The following is a 21,853-nucleotide window of genomic DNA, read 5'->3' on the forward strand; positions in this document are numbered from 1 at the left end:
TACTTCTTGGACTTTTCTTTCTCTGAATTACTTTATGCACTTTTTTCAAGACGAAAGGACCGTTCTTTTGTTGTCGCTTCTTTCGGCGTCGAGGGTCACCAGTTTTGTAAAGAAAGCTGTTAAATTTATTTCAGCAAATCAAGTTGCTCCATTTTGATCACGTGATGTAAACAAAGTAAACCCGCTAGCAAAATAGATATAACTTTTTCGGAGACTTCAAAGGAACTTTCGGCAACATAAAAGGAAAATAAAAACATCGACTTTGCCTGTCACAGCCAGAGGAACACACTTAGCGTATTATTATAAGAAACTAGTTGATAAGGCCCGTGGAGAAATCCATTTAGGCAAAAGGACAATGGAAAAAGAGGTTGTTTTAGATTTCTTTTTTGTTGACGTAAGCAGTACGGATACAAAAAACATTTGGTAAAAATTAGTTCATTCGTTGCCTGTAATAATTAGAGGTTGGAACGAATAATGTATAGAATCGTGTGGTTTTGGCGAATACCTAAGTAGATATCGGGGTTTAAGGATTTTGCTGATGTCATCATAGTCCAGTCAAAACACAAAATATGCCCGTTGCCTTTATGGTATAGATCTTGGAACGCTGATCAAGAAAATATAGAGATTCATGTACTTTTGACGGTTGCAGATGTATTAGGGGTTTTTTGACGACGTCATTAACCCATCCATTCTGAAACGGATTTGGGGGCCCAGGTTTGGGAAAATTATCCAAATTGGTCCTAGGTGGTCCCTAGTTACCCACGCGGTGAAAAATCATTGATGTTACCACCTCGTTTCCAAGTTATTTGCCCTTAAAGTTTTCAGTGCATTATAGTGGCTTTACTGATGTTAATGTACTTTTCTTTGACGTCCATATTATTTTAATATTAAAGTTTGGTAAATTACAGAACAAATTTAGAGGTGATGTTTTAGAGAGTTTATCGAAGAAAATTGTGAAGAATATAATCAACTTTCCAAAAGTCACACACAGACACACGGAAGAACGGTATTATTATAAGAGATTGATAAAAATCTTGTTTTTATAAATGTGTTTTTATATGGGGTAACTTGATAAACAATGAAATTTCCCGCAGCTGTTTTCAAATATGTATAGCTATAAGGCTTAAAACTGTGATGTAATTTTCCTCTTAAGTTTTTACTTTTGACCCAGCTAAAAATCTCAGCGTTGTCCTTTCATACTTAGTGTAGTTAGCTATAGTGAAATAGTTTAATATTCAAACTTGACCAAATTTACTTAGTAATACCTAATAAATTCTATATGTAGCTATAAGATAGCTATAAGATATACCTGTAAGAAAAACATCAAACAAAGTCGATGCTGTTCTCCTTTGTAAATATTCCCAGGGGTATTTCTGTATAAGAAGTAAATTTTATGTGTACATTCCTTGCGCAATGAGTGTAATCAAAGTGCCCTGTACACAGATACAAAGATTTGTGTTGTTGGCTCACGACACCACGTAACAAAGAAACCGTGCTTTGCACTTTCCCGTAACCTATACAGAGATTTGGGGTGTGATATATATCGGGATTACTGTCTTTAATCTGCGCCACATTTAAACAATTGTCTTGCAATTAATTACCTTCTCAGAATATCCAGGTCTTACTTGGAACGAGTTGGTTTCACAGTTTTACTTTAATTTTGCTTACAATGTTATAATTCTTTTAAAACGGGTAAGAGGAAGAGCTGTTATAAATTATACTCTCTCCGTGGAGGGGATTAAAATAGGAACAAAAAAATCAAACTAGCTGTAATTATTGCTTTACCTCCTACGAGTGAGATCTGAAAGAAACATAAACGACAAAAAATTATAGATACGGAACAGAAACATCTGCAGGAGTTCTGATTAAAATTAAACATAATATTAAAAGCTTTTGTGTTATCTATTTATACATAAATCGAAATAAAAAAGTGGCACATCGGTCGCAATGGTAGAGGGCAACTTTTAAAATAAATAAAAATGTTTAAAAAATACGAGCTAAAAACTCATCGAAGATTGATAACACTTCTTTTATTAGTAATATGTTTATGCAGCATTTATTATTACTATAGCCTTGCATCGTGGAATTGGTATGCTAACGAAAAATCGAATGGTGAATCTCACCCATGCATGACACCTGTCAATGAAATGGATGACTTAAAAAAATTAATCAGAGATGTGAATGAAGTATTAGACGGCTTGAAATTAACACACGTGTTGATTTATGGAAGGTAAAAATATATTTCTTACGGAATTAAAACATTAACATTTTAAATAAAACATTTTACCGTTTTACTTTTAAATGTTTTTTTTCTTTTCCTTTGAAACTTAACAATTAATTTTAGATTGAAATATGAATGTGTTTTTTTTGCATTGATTATCTAAGCAAGTTTCCGTAAACTCCACAACTTTAACAGCGTGAAATAATTACCATCGACGTGTCGTGCTGCATTCTTCAATCATTAATATCAGGTGAAAAAAGTATTATATATCTATAGTAGCTATTATTTATCTAATTAGTAGCTATACTTCGAATTATGTAGCACGTCTCAGCAAGTCTTTAACCAGGAGGCCCAACGTTGATATTTGATATCGATATTGCAGAAACAATACGAAAGATATGAGCGTCTCTTTTAATGTTGTTTAAGATTTCAAAATAATTATGTAAGTCTTTATGGAGAGGAAAGAATTTTGTCCTCTTTAGCTATTAACAACAGAAGAAACTAAGCTCACCATTCAAGGATTTTCAGAAACTCAAGATTTCACCGAGCTAATTAACCCCCCCCCCCCTTTGTTTTGCAGTAAGGATTAGTTTTTTTACTTGATTTAAAATAGCATTTCCTAAAAATATTTTAAGAAATAAACAAATTTTTTTGTGTTAACTGTGAAGGTAAAAGAAAGCAAAATCGGTTTAATAAATCATACGCGGTGAGCTATGTGTAATTTAATATACTAGTCGTTAGCCCGTGGAAAATCCACGGGTTCCCCGTCCTTTTTATACCACATTGCGTGTGTTTTGCTACTCGCCTAACTAAGCTACCATTTTGCGTGACAGACAGACAGACAGATGTATACGGGTATTATAATATAGATAGAAAATCAAAACGGTGTCTTGGTTGTCATATTTTTTGTCAAAAATTTAGTGCATGTTTACTTCCGTAATTGTGAATTTCTGATTAAAAATTACATCAATGGATCGAAACGAGCTGTTTGCGTTATAAAATTTTCCGTGTCTGATCCAGACTGAACGAAACTCTGCGTGGAGGAAAAAATAATTATATTTTTGATTAAAAACTGCAGGCGACCACAAATAGCATAAACGAGGCATGAATTAATTCTGTTACCAGTTAGTTTCGGTAAGAAATAGTGTTAATCTGTTAAACCAAGTAACTTTAGACGAGTGTTTTCTCTTTTCTAGTACAATATTTACTTACCCTATTTTAAGGCCACCGTGTTGTTTAAGTCGTGTGTCGCGAATCGGTTTGACTATATATCGCAACCGTTAATGACGTAAATGTATTTCTGTTTACCGCAGCGGTTAACATTGCTGCATTAGCGTATTTCATTGTTTTTCTGACATGACGTGTTTTTTTTTTTGTGAATCGAAAGTAAAATGTAGTTATTTTAAAATAAATTCAATGCAACCGTCATACAACGGCAGTAACAGGCAATTGTGTGTTAGTGTGCATTTAGCTTAACAAATATCACCTATTATTGCAAGGCGATGCACATTTCAAAAATTTACAACCAACTACTCAATGTGGTGGACATCTCAGAGCATCACACCAGAATAAAACTGGACCATTCGTTGAAGTTAAAAGTCTTTTAACTTCATTAAATATTGAAAAATAATGACTTGAAACTTCGTTTGGTGTGTTTTCAGAACGATGTGATATAATAGGGCTAAATCATTAGATAGGCAAGCCGATAAACTGTTGTTGACAAAAATACACGCGCAGAGAATACTAAGCAATACACCTTTACGATAATTCGGGAAAACTAACACTCCATCGCAGCTTATTTTGCGATCGAAGGAGGTAAACATCACACTTTTATAAGAGTTTATTAAGGAGAAAACACGTTTTTCGTGATAACCTTTCTTGCCGCGTTTTGTTTTTAATGAAAAGTACACATAAGTTGTATCTTATTATTATTAACGTTTCCTGAAAATTTGAACCATTAAAGGAGTGCACATTCTTCAACTTTTTAATTTGTGGTAACAAACTGAAACTAATTAATCTGATTGAAAATATTTGGATAGCAAAGAGAGCAAAAGAATAAAAAAAAAAAAACAGTTTTGTGAAAAGCAATCAGTTTTTTCAATGTCAACAATTTTTTATAAAAAACGAAACACTTTCAAAAAAATCTACCAGTGGTTAGGGAGCAAATAAGAAATTCATAACAAGGGCCTGCGGCCCCGGGTTGCTGGACCTGTTAATTTGCAAGCGCTACCCCAGTATATATTAACGCGACAGCAAAAATTTTGTTGGGGCTATCAGAAAATGATGCACCATTGAAAAAAGACTTGGAAACCAAGTTGGATAGTCGGAGATAGCACATGAACCACTTTAGCTTGCTTATAACCTGCTTGTCAAAACCTAGTTGGATAGTCGGGGGTAGCACATGAACCACTTTAGCTTGCTTATAACCTGCTTGTCAACTGCTTGTTTGCAATGTGCGTTGGTGATTCCCTGGTGATTCCACGAAACACCAGTGAGTGGTTCGTGGCTGTTTCTGCAAAAGTCTGGTGATATCCTGTTGTGCGGCTATACACGAGCTGACTCAACTTGTTGTTATAGGTTAGCTCGCTTAACAGTTAGGTCCAATAACTATATTTAATAAAATTATATCTTATTATCGTTCACTTACCCTTTTAAAATCAATTTGTTGCAAAAATTTCACTGGATACTTTTTATTAATATTTTGTTTCAGACGAACTAATCGCCTGAAACAAGTATTGTTCGTGCAAGGTCATCAGCCGATGGAAATTTCGACTCTTTTTTGCATCTTAACTTGTGCGCAACACCGCACGACAAATTAGAAAATATGTTGTTTTTTAAACGTGCAGCGATAAACATCACAACGCAACCTTGGGAACGTCTATAGTATTAACTTTCAAACACACCAATAACCGTATATTTTTTAATTAACTTTTTTTATAAAACTTTCTAAAGTTAAGCGTTTAAAAACATGAATGACCAAGATTCATCAAGTAAGCGCCAGCGGCTTTGAAATCAGACAACTAACAAGGGAACAAAGGATGCCATTAGCAACAAAAGAAATCCATTATTTTACAAAGTATTCCTCTTCAAGGACAGGTTTTCTCCGTGTTGTTACGACTAATGCGTTTTCCATCAATCTGGTGTTGTTAGGTTTTACGGGTACCTAGGACCTTACACACAAGTTAAACACAAATTTGCTGCGGATGTTGTAACACGAATGATGTTGTTCAAACTAAACAAATAAATATTTACAATTTAGAATGAAATTTATAGATTGAGATTCAAGCGTAATAAATTATATAAACATACCAGCTTGCCACAGTAAAAATAAACAGCGTGTAAAAACTTGAACGTGTGATTGAAAAAACTTGAAAGTTGAAAATTGAATAAAATCTTCTGATACGAAATACGTCAACGCCTTGATTTTTTTATTTAAAAGTTGAATAAATTGTTGTTGTTTTTTAGGAGCTCACTTTGGCTTCTCACTTGTGTCAAACGTTGAATTCGAATGCGTTGAAAAATAGATCGTTAACCATAATATATAGGCATACAATTAAATTTTTATTTCCCTACGGGATTATTTTTGCATAAAGTACCGAACAGTCTGTAAAAAAATCGAGACAAATCGGGAAATACAACACAACTTTACAGGTGTGTTTAATTCTCTTCCGCTCAAGGATATCGGTTTGCCATAACTGTGACACTAAATTTAGCCCGCCTTAAAAAAAATTGCTTCCTACGCACTGGTTTCTTTTTTAAAAATAGTTTAATGACTAATTTTATTAATTATAAGACAAGATCATTGACAAAGCATATTTAAACCATTGAATTTTAAAGCACAAACCTCATTCCCTTTAATATACTAGTTAATTAAAACTGGTCTTTGAGGATATCAAAATTCAGTTTTGCTTAAATAAAGGCTTAGACGCAAACAAATTTCTCATAGAAATCCCTGAAATTTAAATTCCGCAGAGCAAATTAAACCGAATTAAAATCAAACAATGAGAACAAAGCCAGCGTGGTTGTATCTGACCCTCTTAAAAAGTACAAGAATTAATTATATTTGTTCGGGCAAGTGAAGCTATTAGAATTTCTCTATCATGATCACGCAGGTAATCTGTTCCCGGTGGTAAGAAAAATTATGATGGTTATCCTTTTAAGAACAGTGACATTAAACTAGCTAAGTTAAATATTTTTTACATTTCCCGAACGCGTACACATCACTTTAGCAGAGTATATACTAACGTGCATTTCGTGCTTTCGTTAGCACTACTGCAATTTCACATACAAACTGAAAAATACGGCTATTTTTATAGATATTTTTCGGCGATGGTAAATGTTTTTACCTTGTTCATTAAATTTTAGTTCCATATGCTTTTAAGTGTCATAACATATCATTTTTTTATTGTTCATACTTTTTTTGAATCTGTAACGCCATTATGCGTTGAATCACAAGCCGCAAATTTTGTGGGAAATTTGATAATGTTTTGTCTTAAGTACTAATATCTTTTTTCTTCTTTTGATAGCTGCTACATTTCGGAAAAAAGATAGGCTAGAGATTAGTCTTAGTGGGGTTATCAGGTAATTGCTATTTCCCGTGCCCTATTATTATCAGAATTCCTAAAAGGGTGTTTATATGGAGCGAGCTGGCCTGGTTGACCCGGCTGGGTTACCTAGCCGAGATCTTCGCTAATCTTTACTAAATATTTACTAAAAATAATGTTTATGTAAGAAGCGACCTAGCCCGCCTTGTCGAGATCCATCACGTGTTACGTATGTTTTTCTTTTTAGCCTCTGGGGAGCACTCCGCTACAACAATCCGTTGCCGTGGGACAACGACTTAGATATGGCTCTAATGTACGACGAAGTCAAAGGAATCGATGTGGCGGATTTTGTAAGAGCCTTTCATAAAAAGAATATAAATATATATTACAGATTATGGCACGGAACATATCGTGTTCAACGCAACACAGCACGTGGTGACTTGATGGTGTTTCGAAAAACAATTTTTGATAACATGTGTAGAACAGGAATTGAGACGTGGTTATTTTTTATCAACCATAAACACTTTCATACCTTTCCTGCTTCTCTGATGGAAAAACCGTTACCAGTGGCGCTCTTTGCAGGTGTCAATATTTCCATACCTCGAAGCGGTATAGAAATACAGAAACACTTTTATCCACATGACTGGTGGAGAGAAATGAAACCGGTTGGATGTTAGAAATATGAATTTATATAGAAACGAAAAAAAAAATTACTGTTAGTTAGTTTTAATATGCATCTGCACTTACAAGGTTTGACAAAGCAGAAAAATAATTGCTTTCAAGTCTTTCTTATATTTTATATTTTAAATGCATCAATTTTTTAAGAATGTTAGGGTTATAAACTCTTAGTTTGCTTCGATCTTTATAGCGAAAATTATTTTTATTTTATTTGAGAAAAGTATAGTAAAAGAAATTTTTACATAAAATTAAAAATATTAAACGAACATGAATTTGGGTGCGATTTCATTTTGTTCATGCAGAGAAAATTCTTCGCCAAAGAAACCCTCTTTAAACTTCGTTTGATACCATGTGATAATTCATACTCGTTAAAGTTTTTTTAATACCTCGGGGCAACCTTTTTGTATTTTTCTGTATTATTATGTGACATAGAGAAATTTGTACAATATTCTAGGAAAAAATTTTTGGGGGTAGTTAGGATTTTTAAATACACTTTGAATTTCTTTCTGTTATGCATTGTAAGAATAACATATTTGAAACAACAAACGATAACTACGAAAGCATTTATCAGAAGATTTTACACATCTAAATCGTTTGAAAGACTTTTTATTATTCCTAAGTTTACGTTTCAGTGTTTTAGCAATTTTTTAACTTTAGAAATGTATGATGACATCACATTGAACCGAATCGCATCATTTAATTCTTTTATTTCCACTTTTTCTCCAATTTCAACACTTTTGGAGGAAATTGAGGATAAGCTGCAGGTAAGAGTTCCCGCACTAGACAAAGGACGAGAGGCTTTTTAGTCCCTCGGCCTTAAAAAGTCCCCGAAAAGCCTCACTTGAATAGGGTTAAGCTGCTCTTGATCAAGAATATTTGGTAATCGCCCGATCAACTCCTTTACACACAGCATGTGAAAATTAATTTAATTTGGGCGTTTTATGTGATTTTTACAACATCATGGGCGTGTACAGGGTATATTGTCACGTTTATATCCGAGGTTGTAAAGGATATTCCAAATTTATATTTTTAACCCAAAACGTTTTAATGAGAAACAAATGCACTGCAACCAATATACAATTCTGCCATTATTTAGGACGTTATAGCTTGGCAAAACTTAAGAATACATGATTATTGTTCAATACAACAAGTAAACTTCTGTAAAGACTTTGAAATATTACCTCACTTTTTCAAACGAATTTTCGGGCGGCTCCCTTTTTTGATGAAGCATTTGGGTGGCCGCTTTTTAGAGGATGGACTGTATTAAAGAAGCAAACAGTGATTTAAATGGTGAAATACTGTGTTATTTTAAAGTTTGAACTGAGTGTTTATGCTAGCTTTTTTGAGATCAAATAAGCGCGAGTAGATCTGAAAACAAACGCGTATTCCCGCATGAGCATGGATATCTTTTCCCCATAAATTTGTGATGAGAAAAATTATTGAGTGAAAGGACTCTAATAATTAGTAAATGTTTCGGTTGTAACCATAGACTGGCAACACTAATTCTTAAGTTCGATTAAATGGATATCGAGTCTTGTAACCTCCTGGTTAATAACCGAAGGCACTATTTAAAACACTATCAACTTGACATTTATGCTGGTAATCATAAACCCCATGCTTTAGATCATGTTAATTCTTTTTCCCTCTATAACATTTTTATATTGTTACACAATATAAAATAAATAAATTGTTTCTTAAAATAATTAAACCATGGAATCCTTGTTTAGACAATCTTAAATGAATGTTACTGCTCGGACACGGCTATAGCGAAATCCCCTTAAAGTGGGCATCGTCTAAAGCGGACATCTTTAAAAGGCGGGCAGTGGTACTTGAACGGATGGATCTAAGGTTAAACTTTTACAGAAAAATCTCTATAGCGCGGACAGTCATGAAAAGTAGACATTCAATCAGGCAGACAATTTTTTCTGCTCCAAATGCAATTTTTTTACTACCAACGCTGTCTTTAAAGCGGACATTGTAAAAATAAAATGAAGAATTGTGAATTATAGGCGTGGCTGAGAGGATAAACGAATTGCTTGAAGGCTAATCATTGGAAAACATTTGAAATGAAAGAGTCTGGGTGATTTTTTGAAAGCTTTACTGGAGAAAGAGGCTGGTTAAGTATGTCCCATTAAGAATCCAGGAGAATGCATCTGCTTCACAAATCTTTAAACATACTGATGTTCTTGTGGCTTTTCGATGGCTACAAGAAACCTGGAAGAAAGTAACCAGCTTAACTATCAAAAGTTGTTTTAATAAATGTGGCATTAAAGGACTGGTGGAACTCAAAGAAGATGATGATTTTAAAGCTCTTCTGAGGGAATTTACTACGGATATGTCTGCAGCAGAATATGCTAATTTTGACAAAAATGTAACAACCTCTGCGTCAATGAACAATGGATTCGAAATTGATTGGCGATATTGAGTTATCGAGCCCTAACGGACTGGTAGCCTTGTGGTAGGACGTTCGCTTTCAATGCGGAAGGTCTTGGGTTCAAATCCCGGCCTAGTCATGCCACAGACTATAAAAGTGTGAATCTGTTCTTTCTGCTTAGCGCTCAGTATAAGAATAGGAATGATATCTTAGGTGGTTGTCTAGTTAAGCAATTGCTGTGCTTGCACGACTCAAATGGGAGCTTTAAATACACTAGGCTTTGCAGGAGCCTCTTGGAAAGCAGTACCAATAGGAACAGGCCATCATGGGCAAAGGGCATGGTTAAATGAGTGCTACGAATACTTTAAGCATGGAGTTATTTGATAGCAATTATATTTTAAAAAAACCGGGAAAACAGTTTATTTATAAAGGACATATTTTAATCAACGACTGTTGTCTTTAATAAAGAAATTTGACTTTCAATGTCATTTCAGAAAAAAACAACAACAACAATAGGTGTTTTGAGTAAAATAATTTTTTTTACATTTGTATTTTTTTTTGGACAATAAAAATTATTAATGTTTTTAAATGTCACACTCACAACCCTCCCCTATTGCCTTGCTTGTAACTTGTCCTACGACTTTTGGGTTTCCATTTTCGAATTTCAGAACAGCAAACAGACGATTACGCGTTCTAGTGATGCATTTGGATCCACCACAACAAATTTTATTTCTTTGCGCACATTTGCTACCCACAACAACATTAGATTTCTGTAAATACTGTAAACGGAACGATTTAGGGTCAACGAAGACTTCATATGTACCTGAGGGCATGTAACGAACAATAGAAGTAGCTTTGCAGATAGATCTTGAGGGCGAATTTAAGTTGCTCAAGGTTGCATTTATATTGGTAACACTTTGTTCGATGAACGAAAATAAAGCATTAACGCTTGCCGGATGCAATTTTTTGCCGCTGTCATTTCTAACAATAGTTTTTGGGTAGAAGACTTTTTGATTAATCACATTTGAGACGGTAATTGTGGTATGGTATGACCATAGTAAGAGTGTGCAAAGGATGATCTGAAAAAGAAGAACATAGCAATAAATTACCAAAACAGAAAAATATTAAGAGCTACTTGTCATAGCTGTATTGGAAGTTACTTGTTCAGCTGCAAAATTAAAGCGAAATTAGACTATTCAGTTGTACCTCTAGCTATTACCAACATGGAAAGAATAAAAAGCGATCATACAAAACCTCCTGTTAATTACATTGCAGTTAAAACTTTCAATATGCTTGATAAGCTCATGAATCAAAAGGGAAGTTTCATTATTTGAAACAGGTAGATACTTTGTATTTAGTAAATGTAGGACAACTGGATTGTTTAGCTTTACAGCTACATCCACGCATACAATCTATAAAGAAGTACCAAAAAATTCTTTATCACAAGCATTCATACCTTCATTTTCTTGCTTTTCTGTTATCTTATTCCTTCTTCTTGCTGTCTAAGCCAAAACTCAAGCACACTGCTTTAAAAAATTTTGTCGCGGCATATTTATACAACCTTTTAAAGGAAGTGTCATTTTGCGGTGCATATTGGGCGTGGTGTCAGTTTTGGACAAATTTCTTCAAATGGAACAACAAAGTATATTTTTAAAGTAGTATTTAACACCATCTCTAAAATTGTGATATACATTCCCACAGCAAAACCGTTGCCACAGTAACGTCAAAGTTTCAGCGTTTTCGTTACAGAAATATTGATACATCTATCAGTAAGTAGGAGAAGCGCTGAAAGTATTGTTCGTTGTAGTGTCTCAATAACTATATAGCAACATTGTTTTTGCAACAATTGCAGAGAAAAACACCATCCTAACAACACGCACGGTTTTAGATTAGGACCTGTTTTTTGTTGGATATTTTTTTTATAGTTTTTTTTCATAATAGAAATGCTCTTTGTTTATCGGGTGAGTGAATTTCCCAAAAAGATACTTTATTAATATTAAAAACGCAGAGATTGCTATTGATAAGTATTGTAATGCAAAAAGGACAGAAAACATAAACAACAAATGGAAGCAATTGGCTTTAACGCCAAATATGTGTTTTATATCTTTAACTTAAATTGTTGAGTCACACCAAAACTTTGTCACCACTCATAGAAAGTCACAAGATCTCTTCGAATTGACATACACAGAGCTGAAAGAAGAAGAATTCACGTTGCTTTGTAAAATGGATTATAACGATTCTAGATTTATTCCAGGAGCTGAATATGATCGAAACATTTTAAGAAATTTATTGTCGGATATGTACCTTTTCATAAAAAATAATGGCCTTAGAAATTAACTGCAAGTGTGGAGATGCGGGTGTGGAGATGCGGGTGTGGAGATGCAGGTGTGGAAATGCGGGTGTGGAGATGCAGGTGTGGAGATGCGGGTGTGGAGATGCAGGTGTAAAGATGCAGGTGTAAAGATGCAGGTATGGAGATGCGGATGTGGAAATGCGGGTAGGGAGATACTCAAGCTACATGTTAAAATATTAAAAATCAGCAGAGAGACTTTTAATTCTTTAAAATTTCTTTTGATATATTAATAATTTTTCATATCATATCGCGAAACTCACAAAGCGGCCACACAAAATTGCAATACAAAATAGACACTTCAAAAAATATAAAAATATGACGTGGTAAAACTAACTGACTGAAACTATTTCAAAAACTTTTTGTTTTAAAGGATTTGTAAAGTGTTTTTAGAAATAGATACGTTCAAGTAGTTTGTGTGAATTTTACAATTTCAGCCAAATTAATGAAAAAAAAAAATGGTCTATTTCAGTTTAACATTAGGCTTTGGTATCAGAAAAAAACGTTCTGAGGTTCAATCCTTAAAACTTTTGAAGTTTTAACTTTTAAGCTGAATGGTGATAGTTAATCCTTGCAATAATTTCCGAGATAATTAATTCACGAAAGCTTATGTTTGCAAAATACTGATAAGGCAATTTGTGCCTTCTTTTTGCTCCGGCCATTTTTGTATATATTGCCAGATATTTTAACCTGTAACATTTATATAACGGAGAAATATACCTACAACCTAAAAAATATAAAAATCACCCGTTTTTTTATTTGCAAAAGTTTCCATCCGCGAAAGTCTCCCAACTTAAAATAATCTCAAAAAAAAAGAAAACAATATTATGCGAAATAAATGGTATCGGAGCCTTAGTTTTTTTACTCATTATATAAAAATTACACGTATGCAAATGATATTACTAAAATCGATTGGTCAGTTACAATCAGTGTATCAAGGTCAAATGTATCACATCATTCAGGTTGTCGAATGTTTCTAATTTAAAGATTAAAGTAATTGGTATTTGTATAACAGATGAAGACACGAAGGAGTGCAGTCTATCAAAAGTGAAACATGATTGAAACTATAGTCACTGTTGTTTTGTTTCGTTTGTTGCTGCTATGATAACTCGCAAAAAAAATAAAAGTTAAAATTGCAAAAAAAAAAAAGAATAATTATTTGCAAGATTTGCAAAACTTCATCTTCAGTTTTTTTGACCTAGCCAAAATAAGTCTTCTCTGAAATTAATCAAATTAAAATTCATTTTGAGACCCAATTGATGTGGGCTAGAATAATAGCAAAAAACTAGACTCTTCATAATTTATCCGGACAAAATAATGAAAAGTTTTTAATAATTAATTTTAATTTTTGGACTGCTATTCTTTTATTACTAGTCGTTAGCCCGTGGAAAATCCAAGGATTCTCCCGTTCTTTTTATACCGTATCGCGTGCCTCTCGCTACATGCGCAGCTAAGCCACCATTTTGCGTGACGGACAGAAAGACAGACGGACAGACGTATACGGGCATTATAATATAGACTAGTCGTTGCCCGTGGGAAAATCCACGGGATCGCCCGTCCTTTATATCAACCCGCCGCAACGAAGTGGATAAAAATATATCGCATTTGATATTCGTGTTTCCGTAACATCATTTTATAACTCAACAGGGGGGGGTGGCGCAGAGACAGACAGATGGAATACGGCTATTATAATAGAGAATATAATGCCCATATATTCATATTTATATTCATATTTTATTATTATTTTGTTTTATTATTATTTATCACGAGTAGTCCTCTTAAAAGCATACACTAAGAAAGCATAAAGAAAATAACTGACTGACGAAAATATGGTTTTTGATATGGTAAAAAATTCCCAGCTACACTAACAAGAGGAATGTGACTTCATTGAAGCAGATATTTGTCAAATGTGGACAAATAAATTGACACTGTGTCAGAATGCGTCAGTTTTAAAATCAGTGACGAATATTTTGTTTATATCTATGGATAAGTGTCGGTAAAAAGTGACCAAAATTGTTCAATACGTAATAATTTATTTTTTATTTACAGTAGACGTCAGTTAATTCGAACACGTAAGGGACTAAATTATTTGTTCGAATTAACGAATGTTTGGATTTCATTTATCGATACACAAAAGTTCGAATTAAATTACCGAGCATAAAGTAGCCTTGGGATTAAAAAATTGATCGAATTAGGGAAATGTTCGAATTACGGAGTTCCAATTAAGCAGCTCAAAAAGACTTTATTAAATCAAACTCAAGGGACTTGCCAATTTGTTTGAAATAACGGAAAGTTCGAATTAAGCAGCATTCGAATTAACGGACGTCTACTGTACTTTAAGTTTCATAATCTCAACAAAAAAAAATTAGTCCATACCGTATTCTCTCTATTTGACGCCCTGGGCGTTTAATTAAATTTTGAGATTTTAGGGTGGGCGTTAATTGGAGAGAGGCGTTAATTAGAGAGTGGGTGTTTATTAAAAACAATTGAAAATTTCAGGTAATAGATTTTATTCTCTGAAGAAAATCATCCTCATCCTTGTCTTGATCTATTATGTTGAATTCAACATTTGTTTTGTCGATATTGGAGTCCATTGCCCCATCGAGGCTCTGGTCGTTTAAAAGAGTCATTATATCCTTCAATAACTGTTTACCAGAGAAGCATTTTTGTTTTAATTTGGAACGGTAAATTACACCATCATTACTGCCGTCAACTTTGAGATTTAGAGCACATTCTAATAAACGCCCCTTTTACATAAAATACGGCATTGGCGTTAATTAGAGAGAGAGAGGCGTTAAAAAGAGAGGAGGCGTTTAATAAGGTTTTTGATGTTTTAGGTGGGCGTTTATTAAAGAGGGGCGTTACTTAGAGAGTGGGTGTTAAATAAAGAGAATAGGGTATGTAAAAAGCTGAATATATTAAAAGTTTACGGATAAAAAATGCTTACCAACCTTTTCTACGTCGACCTTTTTTAGTGATAAGACATGTGATACAGTGAAATCTCTCTAAAGCGAACACCATGGGTGCAAAAAAAAGTGTCCGTCTTATAGAGGTGTCCGCTTTATAGAGATTGTATCCAAAAATCACTTTTAGGGCAAAATTTTGACGAAAACAATACTTTTTTTGTTTATATACGTTTTTTCTTTGTTCTATTCCTTTCAAATCAAGGAAATGTGACGCATAATTTGATGAATGTGAACTTCTTATATTCACACGCTCTACTGGTATACAAACAAAAACAAGTATCAACTAACAGTTGCACTTGTCCCTAAAAACCTCAGTAAAATCTTCCGATGATTTACAAAAATTCCTAATTGCAAAATAACATGTTGAGTCATAGAGAAGCGTATAAACAGGTTACGGTATGGAAATTCCAGTTCTATACGAGTTTGTTGGCGTCGAGAGAGGCGTTATTTGGGGGAAACGAAAGTTAAAAAGATTTTAGAGAAGAAAAAGTTAAAATATGTACGAAATAAAGATAAAAATCGAAATTTAACAAGTGTTTCTTTTCATGTGTCCGCTCTACACAGAGCTTTTTCAAAGGAAAATATCCAGCGTGGCATAAGTTCTGTTTTTCCTAGCCGTCATTGCAAGGTGCAGCTTACACTATCGATGGAGACTAAGGATAGAAAGCAACCTACAACCCTGGACAAAATAAATTGTGAAAGAGGGCGGAATTTCAAAGATGGCAATAACATGCAATAAGAACGTCTTTTTTGAAGTACCACGCACTTAGAACTTGTTGACCTTCACGACGACTTAGGAACTTAGGTTATTTTGTAAGAACCCAAAATCTTACAGGGTGCTAATTTCGCTAACGTCAGCACTGCCCAAATCCACCATATCTCGAATCTGTCTGGGTCGGATTGATCCATAAGTCAGACATCGTGGAAAGTGCAAATAGCGCTTTTTTCGAAGTTATTACTCGGTCCACAAACCTGGATACAGAGAAATGGCCAAGTGATGATGCATGCCAATTTTGATAAAGAGCTAGAAATGAACACTTTTCCACCTATTATTTTCATGTCTGCAGCCAAAAAGTACCCGCGTAAAGTCTTTCTCAAAATCAATGCAATTAGAAAGCTACACCATGGACGGAATTATAAGCTTGCGTTTATGGATACACTGACAGTTATTTTGCACACATTTTGAAACAGTCTCGGTAACCAATGATGCTTTTTTAACCGGTTAAATCTTGGGAACAATTAATTTCAGAACTCTCATATTTCAAAAAAAAAGAAGTTTTAGGAGACTGTTTTAGCTAGACGGGATAATAATTGTGGTTTAATTCTACACTTTTATGTAAACTGTTTTTGCGGAAGGTTCTTCTTTGAATAATATACAGTTCAACAGTAGCCTGGTGCACGGTATAATACTAATAAGCTGCTCAGATGTGCAACACTATATGTTTGCACTTAAGCAGTCAACTTGGCCTTCAACACCTGATCACTAAACTAGTATTCCAGATATTATATAAGTTAGGAGTTAGCTAGCTACCTAGCTAACGTCATGTCCTGAGAGCATCATCAGCATCTTGATCACATATTAATAAACGGCATATTCAATGGCTATTATTTTTCCAGGTGGATGATTTTTTTGAGAACATGTTAAAATTTGTATGAAAAGTGTTCTAGCTGCAAATCACTTATTTTTCTAATATGTACAACAATTTTTTTAAATTGCCTAAACTCTGAAACCCAGAAAGTTTCTTTAATGCAAAATTATTCTTTAAGTTTAATCATTTAGACTGATCTAAAAACATATTATGAAAATTTATGATTAGGATACATTTGTGGGAGCTTTCTTTATTGAACAGGAAATTATCTGCCAAAAACGTGCAATACTGTTTGCGTTCTAGTGCTTCACTTAATATGTACAATCCAAGAGCCTGGTTAGTATATCAAAAATCCAATTATGTTTGCATACATATATATGGTTTTTAGTCTATAAAATGTATCTTAGAAATGTGATGAATAGTTTCAATAGCCTACATAAGATTTGAAGAAAAGACAATTAGCTTGTCACATTGTCATATTTCCCCCAAACATTGACTTTCAACACTGGGTGATGTACCTAAAAAGAGTAATGTATTCAACAACATTGATATAGTTAGTTTGAAAGCTACCAGTTATGCAGGGGAAGGACAAACACCTCAAATATGGTTGTTAATTTAACTATCTTTATTATAAAACCTGCATACGTCTGTCTGTCTGTCACGCAAAATGGTACAGCAAGTTGCGAGACGTACGTAGTGCAGTATATAAAAAACGGACAAATCCAAACCAACTACTCTAGATAAATTTGCTTATACCATGCAAACTAAAAATATTATCTTTTTCTAACATACGTCTCAAATGGGACTTCCCTAAAGTTTATGCAAAACTTAAGCTGGTCTTTTTATTCACTCCACTTTTTATTCAATCCATAAATCCAATACACGCAGAAATGAAATATTGAAAACTTTGGCGTAACAAGGGCGCAAATTCTAAAAAATACATGCAGGGTCATTTGCCCAGGACTTAAATAAACCTGCGCCCTGAAAACTTTAATATTATAGTCTGTTGATTTACAAAATTATTCCAAATTTGACTTTTCTGCTTTCACAGATGACATGGGTAAAAACGTGTTACAAATAGTTCTTTTTAGCTAGCATTGAGTATGCTTGAAAACACGTAGTTATCTAATCATGCGCCAATAAGAAATGATTAGCAAAAGTATTATAAATACGGATTTACGTTGTGAAACCATCTAATAGTCTGAAAGCCCGGACGGATGTCTGCACATCTGCACGATACTGTAGAAATCACTGGAAGTTCTGACGTGGCGGAATTGGGTTTGTCAGCAAAAATAAAATCGTGCGAATAGTCATGCAGAATGTAAAGGGGCTGCTTGCCTTGGGTAGTTCTTCTGAAATTGCTTAAAATATTTTTAATTGTTTTAAATAGTTTTTGTGGAAGTCATTTAACTAAAAATCTAACGTGCCCTTTGGTAGCCCTTTTATTGCTAAATTTAAGACATCATTTTTACATTTAAGTAAGCTACTGGTTTACAAGGGGTGTCCATTATCGGTACATGTATTGTTTACCCATTTGTAAATTACGAAGCGTCCATGTAAATTCATTACACCAATATATTCTTTTCTTCTTAAAATATTCTCCTATTTCTAATGCAATAATTTTTAATACTACAAATCCAATGTTTTAAGTTTTTCATTATTTTGCAAAACTAGTCGTTAGCCCGTGGAAAAATTCATGGGTTTGCCCGTCCTTTTTATACCGCATTGCGTGCGCCTCGCTACTTGAGCAGCTAAGCTACCATTTTGCGTGACAGACAGACAGACAGACAGACAGACAGACAGACGTATACGGGTATTATAATATAGACTAGTCGTTAGCCCGTGAAAAATCCACGAAGTCACCCGTCCTTTAAATTTACCCGTTGCAACAAAGTAGATAAAAATATACCGCATTGATATTCGTGTTTCTGTAGCACGACTTTCTAACTCAGTGGGGGGTCCGGGCAGAGACAGATGACGTCTATTATTAAAGACACACAGTCGAGAGAGTTAGTACACACAGGAATTTCAACTTTAAAGTCACTCACGCACACAAAAAGCGGCATATATTAAAGAAAATTTAACCGAGCCATTTTGTTTTACCTTGCTTTGGAACAGCCTATATTGTTTATTTTTGTTTCATTTAGAATTCTTTATATTTTAAATACATATGTAGCACATAACATATGTACTGTAGGCTATATTAATAACACTATTTTTAAGAGTATAACAGTGACACCTAACAGTGACATTAAAAAAAAGACATCAAAACTGTTGCATTTTTTTTTCAAAGTTAACACTTTTAATATTAGCCTTAGCCATTATTGTTCTCGTTATCATTTTGAAATGGCTATATCTCAATATTCACATAGGCTAAATTTCCTACCACATCAAGTGATTTCGGGGTCACCCAACCTGTGAAACTTGTGAAATACTTTTTTATAAAAAATGCATGACTTTCGGGAATGCAAACATTATATTCAATACAGGTTATTATATACACTGTGTTCCTACAGTGCATTCAATAACCTGTTGCTACAAAAACGTGATTTTTTAAACTGGCAGAATGCCTAATGGAAATATAGATTACGAAAGCCTGTTTGCTAATGTTGACAGCACGCTATGTTAAAACAAAATAATAGGAAGTTCTAACAAGGTAAATAAGTTTTTTAGGCCAAGGTTGTTCGTGACAATTCTTCAAGTTATTTTTAAATCTGTAATACATGCTATTATAGTTGGCACCAAGACCCACTAGTAGATGATGCTTCCGTCCGTCGTAAATCCTTTAAAAGGACACTGATTACCAATCTACCAAAAAAGACAGCGTAAAATTGTTTATTAGTGACTCAAACGAAACGAAAATTCTACACATTTCTGCAGACCATTGACATGACATAATTTAGATTTTTGATTTTAGTCTTCCATATTCCTTCTCTTCATGTAAAGAAGCCTACTAGGACTTCCTTAGTTTCGTTTTGGAAACAAATTGTCTTAATGGCAGTTTCCTGGTGATTTGTCAAAATTGCTGACCTACATAACGTCGAAACTATTACAGACGCATAGTAGAAAAAAAACATCCGTCAAAAATATGTTTTACTCGTAAACGAAAAGGCTGTAACATACCGCTACCTATTATAAGACCGTGCAAAGTCTAGAGATGTAGCTTATAACTGGTTTCCACGGGGACACGTGGCAACTTTTTTAGGCCATAGTAACAAATTAGAAAATCAAATTAAATTTATTTTATATCTTGTTGACATTAACAAAAATATGTTGTGTAATGAAAATTTTATTTCGCTTGCCACTTTTAACAACAATTCTGAGAGACAACATTTTTGTATCCAGCCAATCAGAATGAAGTAATTATGCCAATGCTTTCCTTATTGTAATTGAAAAGTTACCTGTTGCACAAATACACGATAAATTTATTAAAGGAGAACTTTTACTTTTTCACCTGAAAAGATCGCCCGTGTCCCCGTGGCTTAACAAAAGCGAACTGAAATTTTAGCAAATATTGTTAAACGCCTATTTCTCAATAAAACATTCTTGAAACATGATACTAAGATCCAGGTTTAGTTTCTCACTTTGTTTTTTATAAAAAGCTTAACTATTCTCGGACAAAAATGTTTTTTATTTCCATTAGAATATTCTTATCATATTTGCCATAATTTGAATTATTTGAAACGAAACAGTCAGTAAGCCATGACGTTAATAGTTGGTTTGTTTGCTCTCTTTGATTGACAAGAAGAAACATGAAACATACCATAAATCGAAATAGTGGCAGTATCCCTTCGTAGCTTGTTCTTCTTAAGAAGGTCAATTGCAAATTATGTAGGTTATTTTAATCCGATTAAACAAAAGGGAATTCCACTGCAGATTAACATGCAAAGGTAACAACAACACAACTTAATGATCCTGAACTTGTATCGACGCCATAGTGATTATTTAACATCTTTCACAAAACGTAAAACGAATTGCATTGTGGATGCGTGTGTTTTGTAAACGTTAACATAAACATTGGATGTTTTTATGAGAATGTGCAAGTTTATTACGCCAGAAATAACTTGTTTTTATGACCTGTTTTTCGAAAGTAAATTTCATAATCAAAAATATTTTTTTTAAAAAAAATTATTCCCTGGGATTCTTTAGTAAACACTTCTCTGCAACTATATATGTTTTTCTGCTTGAAGTATTCATCGAAGCGCCGTGGGTAGTATGACACACAAGTTTTTTAGATTTTGAAAATAATAAACTAGCTATTAAAAATGACCCATACGCCAAAAACCTTTCCTCAAAGAAAATACTCAGAATTGTAGACGAAAAACACGTATTTGAAATACACAAAAATCTAAAATAGCCTAATGCTTTGTAACATGATTTCTCTAATTAGGAACGAATTGCATAAATTTACAGGGCTCCAAACTCACAAAAACTACAAAATATGAAAATAAGTTAAAAAAATTAAAATAATTAGCGGCCAATGGGCGAAAACTTATGTAGAATATGTAAATAAGTGAGGACGCTGCTTTTACATTTGGAACAGGAATTTCTGTGCTTTCTAGTTTTCTTTTAAATATGTAATCAGAAAAACTACTGGCTCCTGCACAACCAGACTGATTATTGAGCTATTTTAAACTTCTCCGTTTTAGCTATAATTTGTCCTGCAAAACTTCAAGGTAGTCTAAACTGAGTCTTGTATACCAAAGCATCAGTAACCCATGTTAAATTTAGCTCGTGTGTACCTCTAACTTTCGGCAGCTGTAAATTTTGTGGAAAATAAAAATTATACAATTAACGAGTTGAATAGTTGAATCAAATATATGATCATTAAGTGAGCTGGATGAACCTAAAAATTAAATTACTTTTCGCTATTCAAGCTTAAGACGTAGCTGGAAATATTTCCACGTTTCATCAAAAAGAAAGAAAAAAACAGAGAAAATAATTTAAAAATTTACCACGAGCTGAAGGAGTGAACAAGCGATTTTAAAGCAAATCTAAGCTAAACACTTCGTAATGATCGGAGGCGTCTGAATCATTATTCATTTAAAATCAAATTATGACTAAGGGGGGTGCTGAGTTTAACTGCTTTGTTTGATAAAATCCGAAAATTTAGAGAGATGGTATTTAAACT

The 21,853-nt window shown here is 33.7% G+C and overlaps 1 protein-coding gene across 1 annotated transcript; it reads left to right on the plus strand.

Moving 5' to 3' along the window:
• The first annotated feature begins 788 nt into the window (after positions 1 to 788).
• Positions 789 to 8,220, plus strand: LOC130645592 (uncharacterized). Its single transcript, XM_057451631.1, has 3 exons — positions 789 to 1,006; positions 2,072 to 2,230; positions 7,013 to 8,220. The coding sequence occupies exons 2-3, from the start codon at positions 2,130 to 2,132 to the stop codon at positions 7,440 to 7,442; spliced, it is 531 nt and encodes a 176-aa protein (XP_057307614.1). The 5' UTR covers positions 789 to 1,006; positions 2,072 to 2,129; the 3' UTR covers positions 7,443 to 8,220.
• Positions 8,221 to 21,853: the final 13,633 nt, after the last annotated feature.

This window comes from Hydractinia symbiolongicarpus, chromosome 5 (genome assembly GCF_029227915.1).
Source record: "Hydractinia symbiolongicarpus strain clone_291-10 chromosome 5, HSymV2.1, whole genome shotgun sequence".
NCBI classification, from domain to species: domain Eukaryota; kingdom Metazoa; phylum Cnidaria; class Hydrozoa; order Anthoathecata; family Hydractiniidae; genus Hydractinia; species Hydractinia symbiolongicarpus.